A 23,510-nucleotide genomic window follows, 5' to 3' on the forward strand; every position below is an offset into this window, starting at 1 on the left:
TATATATATATATATATATATATATATATATATATATATGTATATATGTATATATATATATATATATATATATATATATATATATATATATATTAGCTGAAGAGCCTGGAATTGCCCGGGCATAGTAACTAACTGTGGTTCGTTATAACAAATTATGATTATGCTCCATCCCATAGTCCAGTGCCCATATACCCATCACACATCCTCCATCCCATAGTCCAGTTTCCATATACCCATCATACACATCCTCCATCCCATTGTCCAATGCCATATACCCATCATACATATCCTCCATCCCATAGTCCCGTGCCCATATACCCATCACACATCCTCCATTCCATAGTCCCTTGTCCATATGCCCATCATACATATCCTCCATCCCATAGTCCAGTGCCCATATACCCATCATACATATCCTCTATCCCATAGTCCAGTGCTCATATACCCATCACACATCCTCCATCCCATAGTCCAGTGCCCATATACCCATCACACATCCTCCATCTCATAGTCCCGTGCCCATATACCCATCACAGATCCTCCATCCCATAGTCCCGTGCCCATATACCCATCACACATCCTCCATCCCATAGTCCCGAGCTGGGTGGCACTGAGCAGGGAGTTCCTGGAGATGTGCTGTTATGTAACCTGGCAGTGCGGCTCTGTGTGCGGCCGCTGATGATGCGATTTTCTACGCCGGTAACAATAGAGCATGGCAGTAATAGAGGAGGGGGCCACAGAAAAGGATGTTGAAGTAGTCGAAGCTGGAGATCATCACACATCCTGCATCCCATAGTCCAGTGCCTATATACCCATCATACATATCCTCCATCCCATAGCCCAGTGCCCATATACCATCACACATCCTCCATCCCATAGTCCAGTGCCCATATACCCATCACACATCCTCCATCCCATAGTCTAGTGCCCATATACCCATCATACATATCCTCCACCCCATAGTCCAGTTTCCATATACCAATCATACACATCCTCCATCCCATTGTCCAATGCCATATACCCATCATACATATCCTCCATCCCATAGTCCCGTGCCCATATACCCATCATACATATCCTCCATCCCATAGTCCTGTGTCCATATACCCATCATACATATCCTCCATTCCATAGTCCCTTGTCCATATACCCATCATACATATCCTCCATCCCATAGTCCAGTGCCCATATACCCATCATACATATCCTCTATCCCATAGTCCAGTGCCCATATACCCATCACACATCCTCCATCCCATAGTCCAGTGCCCATATACCCATCACACATCCTCCATCCCATAGTCCCGTGCCAATATACCCATCACACATCCTCCATCCCATAGTCCAGTGCCCATATACCCATCACACATCCTCCATCCCATAGTCCAGTGCCCATATACCCATCACACATCCTCCATCCCATAGTCCAGTGCCCATATACCCATCACACATCCTCCATCCCATAGTCCAGTGCTCATATACCCATCACACATCCTCCATCCCATAGTCCAGTGCTCATATACCCATCACACATCCTCCATCCCATAGTCCAGTGCCCATATACCCATCACACATCCTCCATCCCATAGTCCAGTGCTCATATACCCATCACACATCCTCCATCCCATAGTCCAGTGCCCATATACCCATCACACATCCTCCATCCCATAGCCCCGTGCCCATATACCCATCATACATATCCTGCATCCCATAGTCCAGTGCCCATATACCCATCACACATCCTCCATCCCATAGTCCCGTGCCCATATACCCATCACACATCCTCCATCCCATAGTCCCGTGCCCATATACCCATCACACATCCTCCATCCCATAGTCCAGTGCCCATATACCCATCACACATCCTCCATCCCATAGTCCCGTGCCCATATACCCATCACACATCCTCCATCCCATAGTCTCGAGCTGGGTGGCGCTGAGCAGGGAGTTCCTGGAGATGTGCTGTTATGTAACCTGGCAGTGCGGCTCTGTGTGCGGCCGCTGATGATGCGATTTTCTACGCCGGTAACAATAGAGCGCGGCAGTAATAGAGGAGGGGGATTCATTTCTGTCATGTGCTCTCTGCTCCTTTCTGGGGGGCAGACAATGGCTGGAGCTTATGTTCCCAGAGATGCTAGATTTCTCCCACCCGGTCAGTGTCTGCTGAGGTGTTGTGGAGTGGGAAAACTGCTGCTCATAGCAACCAATCACAGTTCAGCGTCTTTTAAATAGCTTTGGTGAAATGAAAGATATTTAGTGATTGGTTGCTAGCTATGTGGAATGGGCGTGGTTAGACACACACACACACACACACACACACCTCAGCTTTATGTATATATATATTTTTATTTTTTTTCTTTCCGTCGGAGGGCCCAATTCCAGCTGTTGCTGTCGGACCTGTGATTTCTATCTCCTCCACTCTGTACAGGATAATAGAGTATAATAAAGTAGTTGTGGACGAGACTTAACTAACATTGTGCAGTGACTCTGCTTCCCATATAGTGATGGATATTTCTTGTTGCTGAAACTAGGATGTTTTTCACTTTAACCCCTTGTTAACCCCCTCTGATCAGTGCGATCATACACCATACAAGCCTCTGATGGCTCCGGTGATGCCCTGTACTACTGTAGTGCCGTGTATCATCACTGCTGTCAGTGTAATACTAACGGCCCCATACACATGAGATAAGAGTTGGCTGAACGGTCATTTGGCAGACGGCCATCTCTCCCGACTCCCCCATACACACAAATATTCCAGCTTTCCTGGGGTCTGTATGAGAGAGTCGCCTCCAGACTCCTCTAGAGGAGGATTATCTACAGGAAGAACAAACGGATTATCCTCTGAAATACAGGATGTCAGATCCTTCTCTGCCCTGACATCATCTGTCGGGAGGCCCCCAAATACATTATATAGTCGCCCAAACCCCCGAAATCAGTGATTTCATGGAACTTTAGTCTAATGTGTATGGGGGCGGTAAAAGGTAACTTATTGGACGCTGCCTCTGGCCTAATAGACCTTCATACATTGCAGCCCAGACCCCATTATTAGGCATGTAAGTATCGTAATAACTAGGCCGCCCCATACTATCCAGTACTTGGGGGCGGGGGGCATTCAGCCAAACTCTGTCAGAGCTGAGATCTAACGTGATAGAAGATTACAGTGCTGGGAAGACGGGAAACCTTCATATAGAGGCCGGTGGTGATGGAGTCAGTGACCGACTCTGGCCAAATCTGTCTCTAGAGCCGTAGTAGAAGATGAAGATGTCGTCCTCATCATGAAGTAGTTATTTCTCATGTCGCGTGAAATGAATATCCTGCAGTATTGCTAATGCTGATTCCAGGGTCGGTAAATGAGACGAGAATTAGCGTTATGGAAGATGAGTCTAGGAGAAACGTATTCAGCTGCCGACTCCGAGGAGGAAACTGCTTGTTGTCTGTGGCCTAAATATATAGGATTTATTAGTAGATGTAAAGAAGGAAACTAAATACTGTAAAATAATAAATCTCCTCATATGTTTCCCTTATTACCTCCAGTAATTGTATTATTACACAGGATTCTTATGATGTTACATCGGCTCATCTTCTCATTCAGGTCTCTACAATATCGGATCCTCTCAGTGAAGATCTTCTACAAAAGAGAATTTTCCTGATTTACCCATCAAAGATGGATGTGGGCAGAGACAAGATGGCGGAGAGGATATTACACCTCACCCTAGAGATCCTCTTCCGGCTTACTGGAGAGGTGAGAGATTCTGATGACGTCACATTACATCATTCTTATCTATGAGAATAACAGATGGACAGAACTGGAGAGGTGAGGTCTCCGGAAATGTCTGTAGTGAGATTTATTAATGTGTCTCTCCATTACCAGGATTACACAGTGGTGAAGAAGACCTCTAGTGATCGTTGTCAGGACCCTGTGTCTGAGGGATGGGGAAGACCCCTGAGCCCAATCACGGGGTCTCCACCTCACCCCCTGATCCATGAGGACATCAACGACCAGAAGATCCTAGAACTCATCTACAAGATGATTGAGCTGCTGACTGGAGAGGTGACTGCTGGGAATGCTGGGACATTATACAGTAACACTATGAAGGGATCGGGGGATGACGGTATCATTGTATGTGTCAGGTTCCTATAAGGTGTCAGGATGTCGCTGTCTATTTCTCCATGGAGGAGTGGGAGTATTTAGAAGGACACAGAGATCTGTACAAGAACGTCATAATGGAGGTTCCCCGGCCCCTCACATCTCCAGGTAATAGACAGGACTAAATACATATAGCCTATAATTATCTGTATGTAAAGAATGAATTCACTCCCTGTATGTGTTTCCTCCAGATCTATCCCGTAAGAGGACAACACCAGAGAGATGTCCCCGTCCTCTTCTTCCACAGGACTGTAACCAAGAAGATCCCAATGCTCCTCAGGATCATCAGGTAGACGGAGAGAAGGTGTCAGGAGTAGGGTTGAGCGAAACGGATCGGATGAATTGAAAAATCGCGGACTTTCAGCAAAGTTGGGTTTCGTGAAACCCAAACCGATCCTAGTGTGGGATCGGCCATGAGGTCGGCGATCAGCGCGCCAAAGTCACGTTTCGTATGATGTTTTCAACGCCATTTTTCATCCAATGAAGGAGGATGCAGAGTGTGGGCAGCATGATAACATAGGTCTCGGTCTCCACCATCTTAGAGAAGGGCATGGCAGTGATTGGCTTGCTTTCTGCGGTGTCACAGGGGCTATAAAGGTGCGTTCCCACCGACCGCCATCTTACTTTTGCCGATCTTAGCATAGGGAGAGGTTGCTGCAGCTTTGTGAGAAGCAGGGATATAGTTAGGGAGGGAAGATTAACCCCAAAACTGCTTGTGCTGTAACGATTTCCTCTGTCCAACACCACCTTTTCTTTGCAGGGACAGTGGAGGCAAGATTTCTGTGCATCAGCTCTGTAGCTTATTAGGCTGCCTTATAAGGCTCACTGATAGCTGTATTGCTGTTTGTACGCCGCTGTGCAAACCAACTGTTTTTTTAAAAGCAAAAATCCTGTTGCTCCTTTCTGCACAGTTCTCTTGTTTCTTTGTCCACACTCTTTTGTGTGCAGCAGTCCTTTTTATTGCTGCCATACTTGTCCTGAGATCATTTTAGGGAGATTCAAATTGTACTACAGCCCTTGTATTTTTTGATATATCTTCCAGCCACATTCTGCCACTTACATTGTGCAGTGTAATACACTGGGTCTGAGTTTTGTTGCAAATGCATGTAGAAAAGCCGCGGAGACACCATCACATGTTTCTCAACGCAAGCAATAAATAGCCAGGTCTTTCACCGGGAAGGAACAACCACGGGAAGGGCAGCATCCAAAAAGGAAAACCACCTATGCCAAAACATGTTATCCATCCACAGACAGCTGTTTCGGGGCATTTGCCTAGTAAAAGGACTTATGTTTATAGTCCTTTTACTAGGCACTGCTCCTAATAGACAGTTTCCTACTCCACACTGATGAGGGGCAAATACCCCGAAACAGCTGTCTGTGGATGGATACCATGTTTTGGCATAGGTGGTTTTCCTTTTTGGATGCTGCCCTTCCCGTGGTAGTTCCTTCCTGGTGAAAGACCTGGCTATTTATTGCTTGCGTTGAGAAACACGTGATGGTGTCTCCGCGGCTTTTCTACATGCATTTGCACATTTCCCATAATGGATGGGGGCAGTGTTCTGAATCACTGCGTTGAGAAACACGTGATGGTGTCTCCGCGGTGTTGGATGTTTTGATCTCCCCGAGGTCATTCATCCTTATGTTTATAGTCCTTTTACTAGGCACTGCTTCTAATAGCCAGTTTCCTACTCCAGACTGATGAGGGGCAAATACCCCGAAACAGCTGTCTGTGGATGGATACCATGTTTTGGCATAGGTGGTTTTCCTTTTTGGATGCTGCCCTTCCCGTGGTTGCTCCTTCCCGGTGAAAGACCTGGCTATTTATTGCTTGCATTGAGAAACATGTGATGGTGTCTCCGCAGCTTTTCTACATGCATTTGCATATTTCCCATAAGGGATCCGGGCAGTGTTCTGGAGCACTGCGTTGAGAAACACGTGATGGTGTCTCCACGGTGTTGGATGTTTTGATCTCCCCGAGGTCATTCATCCTTATGTTTATGAGTTTTATTGCAGTCTCCCCCCCAAAAAAGGGCGATTTAAATTGGTACTAAGTGGATCTACGTCACAGTTCTGTTAGTTTGTCATACATCTTCCAGCCACGTTCTGCCACTTACATTGTGTAGTGTAATACACTGGGCCTGAGTTTTGTTGCAGTCTCCCCCCAAAAAAGGGAGATTTAAATTGGCACTAAGTGGATCTACGTCAGTTCTGTTTGTCGTATATCTTCCAGCCATGTTCTGCCACTTACATTGTGTAGTGTAATACACTGTGCCTGAGTTTTGGTGCAGTCTCCCCCCCAAAAAAAGGGAGATTTAAATTCTCAACAAGTTTATATAGACCTTCTACCTTGTTTCACAGTACCATATAACGGTTGTTATTTTGGTTAGGTTTTTCCAAAAATGAGGAAGTCTGGTGGAAGAGGCCGTGGGCGGTCGTTGCCAGCTGGTACTGATGGTGGTGGTGGAGCATCTGGTGGTAGTGGGAAAAGCAAAATAGCACCAAAGGCTCGAGGTGTTGAGCCAGCATCATCGTCTGGCTACACAAGGCCTCGAAGGCTCCCTTATCTGGGAGTAGGAAAACAGCTTTTAAAGCCGGAGCAGCAGGAAAAAGTTTTGGCTTTCCTTGCTGACTCAGCCTCTCGCTCTTTCGCCTCCTCTTCTGAAAGTTCGAAATATAAAAGCAGCGAGTCATCAGTGGATGCTCCCGGTCAAGAACAAGTCGCTTCCTTGTGTCCTTCACCCAAACCAAAAGTGAAGGATGCGGCAGGCGACACTACAGTTTACTCCATGGAGCTCTTTACACATACCGTGCCTGGGTTAAAGAGGAAAAATTGTTAAAAGCACATTACAAGATGAATCGGACATGGAGTGCACAGATGCACAGCCACAGCTAGATTATTATGCTGTTCCATTGACTCAGATCACTACATTGCCCTCGCAGTGTACTGAGCCAGAATCTGACCCTGATGAGACTATGCTGCCCGTCCCGAACGCTATTACACCTTACACAGTGACACAGAGGAAGGTGCACATGAAATTGAAGAGGAGGTGATAGATGACCCAGTTGTTGACTCAGATTGGCAGCCATTGGGGGAAGAGGGTGCTGCTGCCAGTAGCTCAGAAGCGGAGGAGGATGATCCGCAGCAGCCGTCTACATCGCAACAGTTTTCATCTGGCAGGCCCGTATCTGGCCAAAAACGTTTGTCAAAACCAAAAACAGTTTTAGAACAGCGTGGCCATCCGGTGAAAGTAGCACAGCGTGCAATGCCTGAAAAGGTATTCCATAGTAGTGTTTAATGTATTTGTCTATATCTGCCTCGTATTCACATGTAAAGCGCCATGGAATAAATGGCGCTATAAAAATGTATAATAATAATAATAATAGTAGGAAGAGTGCAGTGTGGGAATTTTTTTTATCAAGGTCCGAATGATCAGTGCAAAGTTATCTGTAAGAAATGCTCAAAGACCTTTAGGGAAGAATCACCAAAATTTAAATACAATGTGCATGCTTAGACATTTAAACAGCATGCACTTGCAAGCCTGGACTAATTACCAAACGTTCCGTACCGTTGGTGCACCTGCTCAGAATGAAGGTAGTCAGCAACGCTACATTGCTTCCCTCATTTTAAGCCAACCGGTTAGGACACCACGAGCAGCAAATGTGGCGGTATCGTCGCAAGGCCAAAGCAGTCAGGGAATCACAAGGTTCTTGGTAGGAAACACTCTCTCCCTCTCTCAATCTGCCATGTCCACCACCACCCCCGCTAGTTCCACCATATGCAGCTCTCCAGTCCAGCTCACCCTACAAGAGACTCTCGTTAGGAAAAGAAAGTACTCATCCTGTCATCCACGTACAAAGGGTTTGAACACCCACATCGCTAGACTAATCTCGTTAGAGATGATGCCCTACCGTTTGGTTGAAAGCAAAGCTTTCAAAGCCCTGATGGCCTACGCAGTGCCATGCTATGACCTACCCAGTCGACACTTCTTTGCAAGAAAAGCCATCCCAGCCCTCCACCAGCATGTCAAAGACCGCATTGTCCATGCACTGAGGCAATCAGTCAGTAGAAAGATGCACCTGACAACAGATGCATGGACCAGTAGGCATGGCCAGGGACGTTACGTGTTCATCACGGCGCACTGGGTTAATAAGGATGCAGGGTCCACAGGGGACAGCAATAGTGGGACAGTTCTGCCTAGCCCATGGTCTAGTAAACAGTTGGCTGTAAGCATTTGCCACACCTCCTGCTCTTCCTCCTCCTCCAGAAGTGAAAGCTCGCCCACTGAGCGCAGTCGCATGACCACTCCATCCGCAGCTGCCAGTGTTGCACACGAGGTGTCCCATTATGGAACAGCTAGTGGTAAGTGTCAGCAGGCTGTGCTACAAATGAAGTGTTTGGGCGACAACAGACACACCGCGGAAGTACTGGCCGAGTACTTGCAGCAAGAAACTCAGTCATGGCTGGGCAGTGTACATCTTGAGGCAGGCAAGGTAGTCAGTGATAAAGGAAGGAATTTTATGGCTGCCATAGCCCTTTCAGAACTGAAACACATTCCTTGCCTGACTCACACCTTGAACCTGGTGGTGCAGTGCTTCCTGAAAAGTTATCCGGAGTTACCAGCCCTGCTCCTGAAGGTGTGAAGACTTTGCTCGCACATCCGCCGGTCGCCCGTACACTCCAGCCGTATGCTGAACCATCAGCAATTGCTGAATCTTCCCCAGCACCACCTAATAATCGACGTTGCAACAAGGTGGAACTCCACACTGCACATGGTTCAGAGGCTGTGCGAACAGAGGTGTGCTGTCATTTATTTGTGGGAGGATACACATACACGGGCAGGCAGTTGGATGGCAGACATGGAGTTGTCTGGTGTGCAGTGGTCGAAGCTCCAAGACCTTTGTCAAGTCCTTCAGTGTTTTGAGGAATGCACATGGCTGGTAAGTGCAGATGACGCCATCATAAGCATAAGCATCCCACTAATGCGTCTGCTGATGCAAAGTTTGACACACATTAAGGAGCAGGCGTCTGCAGCCGAGGAGGAGGGAAGCCTTCATGACAGTCAGCCATTGTCTGCTCAGGGAAGTCTCCTGGACAAGGTGGCGGACAAAGAGGAGGAGGAGGTGGATGATGGGGATGAATATTTATGGGAGGAGGATGCTTCTCAGGGGGCAATAGAAACTGGTGGCGTTGCAAGGTCAGGTACAGGGTTTTTGCGGGCCACAAGTGATGATGATTTGCAAGAAAGTGCTCCTCAACCAAGCACAAGCAGTGAATTGACACCTGGAACATTGGCCCACATGGCAGAGTATGCCTTGCGTATCCTAAAAAGGGACCCCCGCATTATCAAAATGATGACCGATGACAATTACTAGTTGGCCTGCCTCCTGGATCCACGATACAAAGGAAAATTACAAAATATCATGCCACATGAGAACTTTGTGCAAATATTGGCTACCAAACAAGCAACTCTTGTAGACCGTTTGGTTCAGGCATTCCCAGCACACAGCGGCGGTGATGGTTCTCACACGAGCTGTAGGGGCAACATGGCAGAGGTGTTAGAGGTGCACAAATCCAAAGTGGCATTGGACAGAGGGGTTTTATGGTTTTATGAGTGTCTCTAATGGCGGTGGTGCACAACCAACGTCAGACACACCGTCGTAATTTGAGGGGCCCTGTGCCAGTACCGCCGCCCACGAGAGTGTTCCCCCCCAGCTCGAACAGCACTCTACCACTTGTAATACTTACCTCTCCCTGCTCCACCACTGTGTAGTCTGTGCTGTTAAATCCTTCAATGGCACTGCCCAGAGGCGTATCTAGGGTTTCTGGCACCCGGGGCAAGAATTCATTTTGACATATGCGATTTGCACACTTAGTCATGTACCGACGAGCTCCTCTCCCTAATGCTCTCAATATTCAGTGAAAAACTGAGAGAAGCGGAAGAGAAGCTCATTGTCACAGGACCATAAGTATGATAATCACATATGAGTGAAGTGTCCAATGATGAGTACTGGAACCTGCAGAGCTGAATCCTGACATCGCAGCTTCTGAATTCTCACAACTAATGCACTGCACACTTTTAGGATTCTCCCTTGCCGGTGGACAGTCATGTCAGCACAAGTATGTGATTTGTATACTTCTGACTACATTCCAACTAGACAAGCCTGGCCTCACTCAGTTCATTTTCATTGAGTGAGACCACACATGTCTAGTCAGCACGTGACCGCATGTATGTAAATCGCCAGCACGAAAGAATCCTGACAGCGTGCAGGGCGCACTGTGAGAAGTCAGAAGTCTGCAGTCACAAAGAATGACTGCAGACTCATCACAAACCTGGACATCCCCTTTAATGCTCCTAACATAAATAAAAACATGAGAGTCAGTATCACAAATAACATTTACATCCAGGTACCTTATAGATGACGTTGTCTCTGGAACCGTTCTGCTTTTCTTCATCTTGTCCAGACCCCATGATGAGTTTTCTCATCCACAATTCATCTCTGCAGACGTCCGTCTCCGCTCTTTTGCAGAAAATCTCCACATGACGCCCTTAAAGATAGAAGTGTCATTATAATTCTCCTGAATGAAAAATTGCCACTCACTATATTGTCTGCATAAAATATGACCCCACATTGTCCCTCTTATCGTACATGCTCTTCACACTAACCTCTCCTTTCTATACTGGCCCCCTCTTCACACTGTCCTCTCACACTGTGTCCCCCCTATAGGGCCCAGTATTTATACTGTACTCACATCACATTCCCCCTCCTTAGTATACTGTCCGCTCCTGACTGTGCCCTTACACTGTCCCCCCATGCTACGCCCCCACTACTCAGTTTCTATTCTGTGCCCACTCACTTTTCTCTCCCATACTGTCTCCTCACTCTATTCCCCTCCCTCCTCATACTGTCTCGTCTCACATCCCTCCTGTTCACCAAACTGTCTCCTCATATATTTACCCCTCACTTTCTATACTGCCTGCTCACCTGACTCCCTATACTGTGTCTGCACACATCCCATCACCCTCACTCCCCGTACTCTGTCCACATACATGTTTCACATCGCTACTCATACTGTGTCTGCATACATTCCCCCATTCACTCCTCATACTGTCTGCACCCATCCCCCATACTGTTCCCTCAGATATGCCCCCCATTCTCCTGTACTGTTTTCTCAGATATGCCCCCCATTCTCCTGTACTGTTTCCTCATACATGCCCCCAATTCCCCAGTACTGTTTCCTCATATATGCCCATTATTTTCCTCTACCCCACCCCATCATTGCTCTCTTCAATACCTCCATCATTGCCTTCTCCACCACCACTATAATTGCTTTCTCCCCCACCACATCCATCCTTTCCTCCTTTGCCTTTTCCACCATATCCATCATTTTCTCTTCCCCCACCATCCCCATCTTTGCCCTTTCCACCACCATCATCATTGTCCTTTCCGCCGCCATCACCATACTTGCCCATTCTACCACCTCCATCATTTTCTCCCCCTCCAATATAATCAGTGTGCTTTCCACCACCACCATCCTTGTCCATTCTACCACCTCTATCATTTCCTCCCCCCTCATTATTGCCCTTTCCACCCTTCCATGATTTCCTCCTCCCCACCATCATTGCATTCTCCCCCCACCACCATCATTGCATTCTCCCCCCACCACCATCATTGCCCATTCCAATTTCCACCTACATCATTGCCTCCTCCCACCCCCATCATTGCCCATTCCACCACACCCATCATTTCCTCCTCCCCCTCCATCCCAATTGTTGCCCTCTCCCCGTCAGCCCCATCATTGCCCTCGCCTCTCCTCCCCGTACACACACACAAAACAATTTACATCTCTGCACATGCACCCGCAGCGCTACGCATGCACGCACAAACACACACACACATATTGCGTACAGTATAATGGCCACACCTGGTTACTCCTACACATGTGGCTGAGCTCTGTACACCTTGCACACACGGCTCTGCTCCGTACACACGTGGCTCTGCTCCATACACCTCATACACACGCGGCTCTGCTCCGTACACCTCATACACACGCGGCTCTGCTCCGTACACCTCATACACATGCGGCTCTGCTCCGTACACCTCATACACACGCGGCTCTGCTCCGTACACTTCGTACACACGCAGCTCTGCTCCGTACACCTTGTACACCCGCGGCTCTGCTCCGTACACCTCGTACACACGCGGCTCTGCTCTGTACACCTCGTACACACCCAGTTCTGCTCCATACACCTCATACACACACGGTTCCGCTCTGTACACACATGGCTCCGCTCCATACACCTTGCACACACCCAGTTCCGCTCCACACACCTCGTACACACACGGCTCCGCTCCATACACCTTGCACACACCCTATTCCGCTCTGTACACCTCGTACACACGGCTCCGCTCCATACACCTTGCACACACCCTGTTCCGCTCCGCACACCTCGTACACACATGGCTCCGATCCATACACCTTGCACACACCCAGTTCCGCTCCGCACACCTCGTACACACACGGCTCCGCTCCATACACCTTGCACACACCCTGTTCCACTCTGTACACTTCGTACACACACTGCTCTGCTCCGTACATACCCAGCTCCGCTCCATACACCTTGCACACACGGCTTCCGCTCTGTACACCTCGTACACACGGCTCTGCTACATCCACACAAACCACTCCTGGCCTCACACAAAAGCTTACCCTCATCCTCCAGCACCATAACAACCAGCACTGAGTCCTGCACTACATGGAGGCCCTTGATCATGTGACTCCTGACTCCTCCCCTTCTGTGACCTCATCACAGGTCCTGTGTGCACAGAGCTGCGGCAGCATTAGCTGTGGTGTGTGGCTCTCTGCGGTGGAGGGGCTCAGCTGCGAGACAAGTGCAGTCCCACCCGATCCTCCTTGGACCGCCGCATCATCAGACGGCCCGCTGGTGCCCCCCTGTCGGCTGCGCCCGAGGCACATGCACCGGCTGCCCCCCCCAGGATACGCCACTGGCACTGCCAATACGAATTTGTTGAAATGATAGATGATATTAAAAATATACAGGGGCCCTGGCCTCCATTTAGACCAGTTAATACTTTGCGCCAACTACAACTGTCTGCTACTTCGCAGAGGAGCCCACCCCTGTACCTCGCTATGCCACCAGTTTATGACATTTTTGGGGGCAAACATTTAGCCCACTTTGTTATTTTGGCCTACTAACTGTGTCAGACACTTATTACAGTTGTCCTCCACTGAACAAAGCTATGCTGCCTGTGTACTCCTCTTACCAATTTTGAACTGCATTTAGCCTACTTTTTTATTTTAGGCCTACTAAGTCTATGTGAGCCTCTCATTACAGTTGTCCTCCACTGAACAAAGCTATGCCGCCTGTGTACTCCTGTTACCAATTTTGAACTGCATTTAGCCTACTTACTTATTTGGGCCTAGTAACTGTGCCAGCCTCTCATTACAGTTGTCCTCCTCCGCTGAACAAAGCTATGCCGCCTGTGTACTCCTCTTACCAATTTTGAACTGCATTTAGCCTACTTTTTTATTTTAGGCCTACTAAGTCTGTGTGAGCCTCTCATTACAGTTGTCCTCCTCCGCTGACCAAAGCTATGCCGCCTGTGTACTCCTGTTACCAATTTTGAACTGCATTTATCCTACTTACTTTTTTGGGCCTAGTAACTGTGGCGGCCTCTCATTACAGTTGTCCTCCGCTGAACAAAGCTATGCCGCCTGTGTACTCCTCTTATCAATTTTGAACTGCATTTAGCCTACTTTTTTATTTTAGGCCTACTAAGTCTGTGTGAGCCTCTCATTACAGTTGTCCTCCTCCGCTGACCAAAGCTATGCCGCCTGTGTACTCCTCTTACCAATTTTGAACTGCATTTAGCCTACTTACTTATTTGGGCCTAGTAGCTGTGTCAGCCTCTCGTTACAGTTGTCCTCCGCTGACCAAAGCTATGCTGCCTATGTACTCCTGCTACCAATTTTTAACTGCATTTAGCCTACTTACTTATTTTGGCCTAGTAACTGTGTCAGCCTCTCATTACAGTTGTCCTCCGCTGACCAAAGCTATGCTGCCTATGTACTCCTGTTACCAATTTTGAACTGCATTTAGCCTACTTACTTATTTGGGCCTAGTAACTGTGTCAGCCTCTCATTACAGTTGTCCTCCGCTGGCCAAAGCTATGCCGCCTGTGTACTCCTGTTACCAATTTTGAACTGCATTTAGCCTACTTACTTATTTGGGCCTAGTAACTGTGTCAGCTTCTCATCACAGTTGTCCTCCTCCGCTGAACAAACCTATGCCAACTGTGCACTCGTCTTACCAATTTTGAACTGCATTTAGCCTACTTTTTAATTTTAGGCCTACTAAGTCTGTGTGAGCCTCTCATTACAGTTGTCCTCCTCCGCTGACCAAAGCTATGCCGCCTGTGTACTCCTGTTACAAATTTTGAACTGCATTTAGCCTACTTACTTATTTGGGCCTAGTAACTGTGTCAGCCTCTCATTACAGTTGTCCTCCGCTGAACAAAGCTATGCCGCCTGTGTACTCCTCTTACCAATTTTGAACTGCGTTTAGCCTACTTTTTTATTTTAGGCCTACTAAGTCTGTCTGAGCCACTTGTTACAATTGTCCTCCAGTGAACAAAGCAATGCCGCCTGTTTAGTCCTGTTACCAATTTTGAACTGCTTTTAGCCTACTTTTTCATTTTGGGCCTATATCTGTGTTTCCTCCTCATCCTGCCCATTGCCCAGCCACTGCTAGATGAGTCTGCTGGTACATAGACCCAGACCACTACATTCCCCTTGCACTCTACACAGCCAGAATCTGACCCTGCTGAAAGTCAGGTTCCCCTTCCCGCATACTATACCACCTTACACGGGGACAAAGAGGAAGGTGCAGATGAAAATGCAGGTTCCTTCATCAGGTGGGGGCATACTCATTGGCACTGGCACAGGGCCTCTCATAGTACGCAAAATTGTCTCTGGCAGTGGGAGGCGCTGCCCGCCATCAAACACACCGCCGTACTATGAGGGACCCTGTGCCAGTGCCAATGCCAACTAGTGGGCCCCCCTGCTTGCTCAGGATCGCAGTACTTGCAAAGTTGAAATACTTACCTCTCCCTGCTCCACCGCCGTGACGTATTTCGCATTTCCTGGGCCCACGAAAATCTTGAGCCAGCCCTACCCCCCACAACTAGCCAAATGAGCCCCTGTTTTCAAGGCCTATCTATTATTATAAAGTTAATTAAGATTGACAAGCTTCAGTAATACGAATTGATGTTTTTGGCATTAAAATGGGCACTGTAGGTGTTTTCCTGTCCTCCACTCACTGCCGACTTTGATTCCCCATTGACTTGCATTGGGTTTCGTGTTTCGGTCGGCCCCCGACGTTTCGCAATAATCAGCCGATTTCACCCGACCCGACTTTTGAGAAAGTCAGGTTTTGTGAAAGTAAAAGTCGCTCAACTCTAGTCAGGAGATCGTGTTGATGCCGGTGAAGGTCTTGTGCTCAGTCTTGTTTTATCCACCAGTATTATATGTTTTATACTTGTGTAATGAGAACGGTGGAGATGGCAGGATAAGAGCTGATCATAGATGGGACTTCTCCATCTGTCGGTGACTTTTACAATATTTGTTTCAGGGTGAAGATCCGACCCATATTAATGCTACAGAGACATATGTGAGGGGGGATGAGCGGTATAAAGAGGAGATTCTCACATATGACTACCCAGGTGAGTAGTAACCACTAAATGTAGAAAGGTCACGGATTGTTCTCAGTCACCGGCTGTGGCTGCTTTATCGGTGGTGTAGTCCGGCCGTATTACCATGATCACCATTTTACCTCTAGACCACAACATTCTCCTCCACCGAAAATTGTTCAAATGACTTTCGGCATTAAAAGCCCTTTTCTATAGAACTTACAACCTGGAGGATCCACCTACCCCCTGGTATTAGTGTGAGGGTGATCCCTTAAAGCGAGATTTGTATAATTGCTTGTACCTGACCCAATATAGTCCGAGTGGACGCTTAAAGAGTCACACCGAATACAGAATTATATGTATACTCCTTTCTCAGCAAAGGCTTGCACACAACTGAAGTTTATTCTCAAGACAAAGAGACAGGAAATGGGTGTCACACAATCTTCTGAGTAGCCAGTGTCAGTCTATGATAGGTCCATTTCAATTTCATTAGCCATTCTCTCTTTCACATTAGAAGATGCTGACCGTTACCTGCCCAGATCTGTGAACTACAAAGCCAAATGACAGCGCACGTAGAATGTGCTGACAAGATAGAAAATCACTTGAAGAAAAATATTCTGATGGTCCTGTAAGAGAAAGCGGAGGGTAATGATGCTGTTGGCTTCCTAGAACCCTGAGATCTTATCGGATGAATCTCCCTTCTCTCCCTTCTGTGCTGCTGAATGTGATCATATGGTCCCTACAAGACCAGGTCCAGTCTTTCTGGCCAAACTTCACTTTATGATCGACAACATTAAATGTGCAGTGAGGCCAAGTGTGAATTTCTGCACAATAACAGAGTTTCCTTTTATCCGGACTTTTCAATTTGTATTAAAACCGACTAACTTCCAGGAGGATTGTGATAATCTACATAAATCCATCACACCGGTGCCATGATATATCTCTGAGCTGTGCGTGGCTGATGGCTGTAATATACATTTATTCCCGCCTGCAGGAGATGTGTTGGCTCCAGCCCTGGTTTCATGGATTCACTCCACCTCATAAATTACATTGTTCTTGATCCTAAGAAATTCAGCTTACTGCACAATCTCTCCTGAAATGGGGAACAATATTATTTTCTCTAATCTTCTGGTCAGGATTCATAGTAGCTCCAATGGTCCACCATAAATGAATGCAACTCTGGTTTACTGTTGTGTAATCTGTATTTGTAGTTTTCAGTTAACAAAATTCTCGTGCTCTGGGGCGGGGCTGTGGGCGGGGCTTTATGTGGTACTCTGGGGCGGGTCTGTGGGTGGGGCTTTATGTGGTACTCTGGGGCGGGGCTGTGGTTGGGGCTTTATGTGGCGCTCTGGGGCGGGGCTGTGGGCGGGGCTTTATGTGGTGTGCTGATTACATGTTCATCTGTATTGGCTTATGATAGGTCGCTGATCCCTCACTGACCTGCCCCCATTTTTACATAATGCATACTGTATTGATATTATTTTTGATAATGCCTACAATATTGTGGTTATTGGGAGGAGTAGAAAAAAAAATTACATCCAGCAAAATGACACCAGTGGCGCCTGTCCAGTAGCATCTATCTCTTATAGATGCTACTGCGAAGGGGCAGCCATCGCCGGTGACATTTTGCTGGATGTAATTTTTTTTTCTAAGCCTCCCAATAGCCACAATATTATAGACATTATCAACAATAATATCAACACTATTATATGCATTATGTAAAAATGGGGGGCAGGTCGGTGAGGGATCAGTGACCTGTCATAAGCCAATACAGATGAATATGTAATCAGAGCACCACGTAAAGCCCCGCCCACAGCACCACATAAAGCCCCGCCCACAGCCCCACCCCAGAGCACGAGAATCTCATTAACTGAAAACTGCAAATACAGATTAAACAACAACCACAAGACGGATTTCACCAGGTATCAGTGTAATCAGTATAACGGCACCGACCTGACAGTGTCTGTAGGTTACTGAGCACAATCCTGCTGACAGGTTCCCTTTAAGACATCTCCGCTCTGCACTATTATACACAGTTCTCTTTAACCCCTTCCCAACCTGTGACGCCACGTAGGCGTCATTAAAGTCGGTGGCAATCCGACCTGTGACGCCTATGTGGCGTCATGGCAGGAACGCGTTCCTGCAGGTCGGGTGAATGGGTGAACTCAAATTTCACCCGACCTGCAGGAACAGGGGGAGTTGTACTTCAACCCGGGGGGGGGGTTTGCCCCCCCCCTTCCTCGTTGCTACGATTGCTCTGATTGGCTGATTTAGTCTCAACAGCCTGTCGGAGCAGTTGTAATATTTCACCAATGAAACTTGGTGAAATATTACAATTCAGCCATGGCTGATGCTGCAATATCATCGGCCACAGCTGGAGACCGTGATCCGGCCCCAGCCACCGACTGATGGTGGCGATCTGCCGCCGAGTCAGTCTTTCCTCCCCTCCGTCCTGTCCTCTGCTGCCCTCCTCTCCCCTCCATACTGTCCTCCACTCCCCCCGCAGCCTGATCCCACCCCCTTAACCTCACAAGTACCGGTGTCCATCTGTCTTCCGCCATGGGCGCTGCCATCTTCCAAAATGGCGGGCGCATGTGCAGTGCGCCCGCCGAGTCGGCCGGCATATTCATTCATTCATTCCAGGTACATTTTGATCGCTGTGATATGACCTATCACAGTGATCAAAGTAAAAAAAATTGTAAATAACCCCCTTCCCCTTTATCACCCCCATAGATAGGGAAAATAATGAAATAAAGAAAATATATTATTTTTATTTTTCCACTAGGGTAAGGGTTAGAATTAGGGTTAAGGTTGGAATTAGGGTTAGGGTTGGAATTAAGGTTAGGCTTGTGGTTAGGGTTATAGTTGGGATTAGGATTAGGGGTTTGTTGGGATTAGGGTTGTGGTTAGGGGTGTGTTGGGGTTAGGATTGTGATTAGGGTTATGGATAGGGTAGGGATTAGGGTTAGAGATGTTGGGGTTAGTGTTGGAGTTAGAATTGAGGGTTTTCCACTGTTTAGGCACATCAGGGGGTCTCCAAACGCTACATGGCGCCACCATTGTTTCCAGCCAATCTTGCGTTCAAAAAGTCAAATGGTGCTCTCTCCCTTCCAAGCCCTGATGTGCACCCAAACTGGTTTACCCCAACATATGGGGCATCAGCGTACTCAGGAAAAATTGTACAACAACTTTGGGGGTCTAATTTCTCCTGTTACCCTTGGGAAAATAAAAAATTGCGGGCTAAAAATCATTTTTTGAGGAAAAAATTATTTTTTATTTTCACGGCTCTATGTTATAAACTTCTGTGAAGCACTTGAGGGCTCAAAGTGCTCACCACACATCTAGATAAGCTCATTTGGGGGTGTAATTTCCAAAATGGGGTCACAGGTAATGGGTGCAGGTAACTTTGACATAGTGGGAATAACCGAGACATGGTTAGATGAAAGCTATGACTGGGCAGTTAACTTACAGGGTTACAGTCTGTTTAGAAAGGATCGTAAAAATCGGAGAGGAGGAGGGATTTGTCTCTATGTAAAGTCTTGTCTAAAGTCCACTTTAAGGGAGGATATTAGCGAAGGGAATGAGGATGTCGAGTCCATATGGGTTGAAATTCATGGAGGGAAAAATGGTAACAAAATTCTCATTGGGGTCTGTTACAAACCCCCAAATATAACAGAAAGCATGGAAAGTCTACTTCTAAAGCAGATAGATGAAGCTGCAACCCATAATGAGGTCCTGGTTATGGGGGACTTTAACTACCCGGATATTAACTGGGAAACAGAAACCTGTGAAACCCATAAAGGCAACAGGTTTCTGCTAATAACCAAGAAAAATTATCTTTCACAATTGGTGCAGAATCCAACCAGAGGAGCAGCACTTTTAGACCTAATACTATCTAATAGACCTGACAGAATAACAAATCTGCAGGTGGTTGGGCATTTAGGAAATAGCGACCACAATATTGTGCAGTTTCACCTGTCTTTCACTAGGGGGACTTGTCAGGGAGTCACAAAAACATTGAACTTTAGGAAGGCAAAGTTTGAACAGCTTAGAGATGCCCTTAATCTGGTAGACTGGGACAATGTCCTCAGAAATGAGAATACAGATAATAAATGGGAAATGTTTAAGAACATCCTAAATAGGCAGTGTAAGCGGTTTATACCTTGTGGGAATAAAAGGACTAGAAATAGGAAAAACCCAATGTGGCTAAACAAAGAAGTAAGACAGGCAATTAACAGTAAAAAGAAAGCATTTGCACTACTAAAGCAGGATGGCACCATTGAAGCTCTAAAAAACTATAGGGAGAAAAATACTTTATCTAAAAAACTAATTAAAGCTGCCAAAAAGGAAACAGAGAAGCACATTGCTAAGGAGAGTAAAACTAATCCCAAACGGTTCTTCAACTATATCAATAGTAAAAGAATAAAAACTGAAAATGTAGGCCCCTTAAAAAATAGTGAGGAAAGAATGGTTGTAGATGACGAGGAAAAAGCTAACATATTAAACACCTTCTTCTCCACGGTATTCACGGTGGAAAATGAAATGCTAGGTGAAATCCCAAGAAACAATGAAAACCCTATATTAAGGGTCACCAATCTAACCCAAGAAGAGGTGCGAAACCGGCTAAATAAGATTAAAATAGATAAATCTCCGGGTCCGGATGGCATACACCCACGAGTACTAAGAGAACTAAGTAATGTAATAGATAAACCATTATTTCTTATTTTTAGTGACTCTATAGCGACAGGGTCTGTTCCGCAGGACTGGCGCATAGCAAATGTGGTGCCAATATTCAAAAAGGGCTCTAAAAGTGAACCTGGAAATTATAGGCCAGTAAGTCTAACCTCTATTGTTGGTAAAATATTTGAAGGGTTTCTGAGGGATGTTATTCTGGATTATCTCAATGAGAATAACTGTTTAACTCCATATCAGCATGGGTTTATGAGAAATCGCTCCTGTCAAACCAATCTAATCAGTTTTTATGAAGAGGTAAGCTATAGACTGGACCACGGTGAGTCATTGGACGTGGTATATCTCGATTTTTCCAAAGCGTTTGATACCGTGCCGCACAAGAGGTTGGTACACAAAATGAGAATGCTTGGTCTGGGGGAAAATGTGTGTAAATGGGTTAGTAACTGGCTTAGTGATAGAAAGCAGAGGGTGGTTATAAATGGTATAGTCTCTAACTGGGTCGCTGTGACCAGTGGGGTACCGCAGGGGTCAGTATTGGGACCTGTTCTCTTCAACATATTCATTAATGATCTGGTAGAAGGTTTACACAGTAAAATATCGATATTTGCAGATGATACAAAACTATGTAAAGCAGTTAATACAAGAGAAGATAGTATTCTGCTACAGATGGATCTGGATAAGTTGGAAACTTGGGCTGAAAGGTGGCAGATGAGGTTTAACAATGATAAATGTAAGGTTATACACATGGGAAGAGGGAATCAATATCACCATTACACACTGAACGGGAAACCACTGGGTAAATCTGACAGGGAGAAGGACTTGGGGATCCTAGTTAATGATAAACTTACCTGGAGCAGCCAGTGCCAGGCAGCAGCTGCCAAGGCAAACAGGATCATGGGGTGCATTAAAAGAGGTCTGGATACACATGATGAGAGCATTATACTGCCTCTGTACAAATCCCTAGTTAGACCGCACATGGAGTACTGTGTCCAGTTTTGGGCACCGGTGCTCAGGAAGGATATAATGGAACTAGAGAGAGTACAAAGGAGGGCAACAAAATTAATAAAGGGGATGGGAGAACTACAATACCCAGATAGATTAGCGAAATTAGGATTATTTAGTCTAGAAAAAAGACGACTGAGGGGCGATCTAATAACCATGTATAAGTATATAAGGGGACAATACAAATATCTCGCTGAGGATCTGTTTATACCAAGGAAGGTTACGGGCACAAGGGGGCATTCTTTGCGTCTGGAGGAGAGAAGGTTTTTCCACCAACATAGAAGAGGATTCTTTACTGTTAGGGCAGTGAGAATCTGGAATTGCTTGCCTGAGGAGGTGGTGATGGCGAACTTAGTCGAGGGGTTCAAGAGAGGCCTGGATGTCTTCCTGGAGCAGAACAATATTGTATCATACAATTATTAGGTTCTGTAGAAGGACGTAGATCTGGGTATTTATTATGATGGAATATAGGCTGAACTGGATGGACAAATGTCTTTTTTCGGCCTTACTAACTATGTTACTATGTTACTATGTGGGGGAGCTCCAATGTTTAGGCACACAGGGGCTCTCCAAGTGCGACATGGTGTTCGCTAACGATTGGAGCTAATTTTCCATTCAAAAAGTCAAATGGCGTGCCTTTCCTGCCATGCACCCAAACAGTTGTTTACCCCCACATGTGAGGTATCGGTGTACTCAGGAGAAATTGCCCAACAAATTTTAGGATCCATTTTATCCTGTTGCCCATGTGAAAATGAAAAAAATTGAGGCTAAAAGAAAATTTTTGTGAAAAAAAAGTACTTTTTCATTTTTATGGATCAATTTTTGAAGCGCCTGGGGGTTCAAAGTGCTCACTATGCATCTAGATAAGTTCCTTGGGGGGTTTAGTTCCCAAAATTGGGTCCCATGTGGGGGAGCTCCAATGTTTAGGCACACGGGGGCTCTCCAAACGCGACATGGTGTCCGCTAACGATTGGAGCTAATTTTCCATTCAAAAAGTCAAATGGCGCTCCTTCCCTTCCGAGCCCTGTCGTGCGCCCAAACAGTTGTCCCCCCCACCCACATATGGGGTATCGGCGTACTCGGGACAAATTGGATAATAACGTTTGGGGTCCACTTTCTCCTTTTACCCTTGGGAAAATAAAAATTTTGCTAAAAGATCATTTTTGTGACTAAAAAGTTAAATGTTCATTTTTTCCTTCCTTGTTGCTTCTGCTGCTGTGAAACATCTGAAGGGTTAATAAACTTCTTGAATGTGGTTTTGAGCACCTTGAGGGGTGCAGTTTTTAGAATGGTGTCACTTTGGGGTATTTTCAGCCATATAGACCCCTCAAACTGACTTCAAATGTGAGGTGGTCCCTAAAAAAATGGTTTGGTAAATTTTGTTGTAAAAATAAGAAATCGCTGGTCAAATTTTAACCCTTATAACTTCCTAAAAAAAAAAAAAAATGTTGTTTCCATAATTGCACTGATGTAAAGTAGATATGTGGGTGATGTTATTTATTAACTATTTTGTGTCACATAACTCTCTGGTTTAACAGAATAAAAATTCAAAATGTGAAAATTGCAAAATTTTCACCAAATTTACAATTTTTTTCTCAAATAAACACAAAAATTATTGACCTAAATTTACCAATAACATGAAGCCCAATATGTCATTAAAAAACAGTCTCAGAATCGCTAAGATCCGTTGAAGCGTTCCTGAGTTATTACCTCATAAAGGGACAGTGGTCAGAATTGCAAAAAATGGCCCGGTCATTAAGGTGAAAATAGGCTGGGTCATGAAGGGGTTAGGCTAGGGTCACATTGCGTTAGTGCAATCCGTTTAGCGCTAGTGCTAGCGGATTGCGCTAACGCAATGTTTTCTATGGGGCTGCGGTCGGGGTCGCGGTAACGTCCCCGCTCTCGCAGATCCCCGATCTGCGAGAGCGCGGAACGGACTGCGGGCGCGCCTCGGACGCTG

At 46.3% G+C, this 23,510-nt stretch overlaps 1 protein-coding gene across 3 annotated transcripts in view; it reads left to right on the forward strand.

The window, feature by feature from the left end:
* The window catches only part of LOC138662983 (oocyte zinc finger protein XlCOF8.4-like), an 80,303-nt gene that overhangs the window by 38,697 nt on the left and 18,096 nt on the right, over nt 1-23,510 (forward strand). For all 3 annotated transcript variants that reach the window (XM_069749012.1, XM_069749013.1, XM_069749014.1), the window contains exons 2-6: nt 3,593-3,742; nt 3,872-4,051; nt 4,132-4,255; nt 4,339-4,436; nt 15,799-15,889. In XM_069749012.1, coding sequence (XP_069605113.1) covers nt 3,593-3,742; nt 3,872-4,051; nt 4,132-4,255; nt 4,339-4,436; nt 15,799-15,889 — 643 coding nt within the window. The remainder of the gene's footprint in view (nt 1-3,592; nt 3,743-3,871; nt 4,052-4,131; nt 4,256-4,338; nt 4,437-15,798; nt 15,890-23,510) is intronic.

Source organism: Ranitomeya imitator, chromosome 2, assembly GCF_032444005.1.
Source record: "Ranitomeya imitator isolate aRanImi1 chromosome 2, aRanImi1.pri, whole genome shotgun sequence".
In the NCBI taxonomy this organism is placed as follows: Eukaryota; Metazoa; Chordata; class Amphibia; order Anura; family Dendrobatidae; genus Ranitomeya; species Ranitomeya imitator.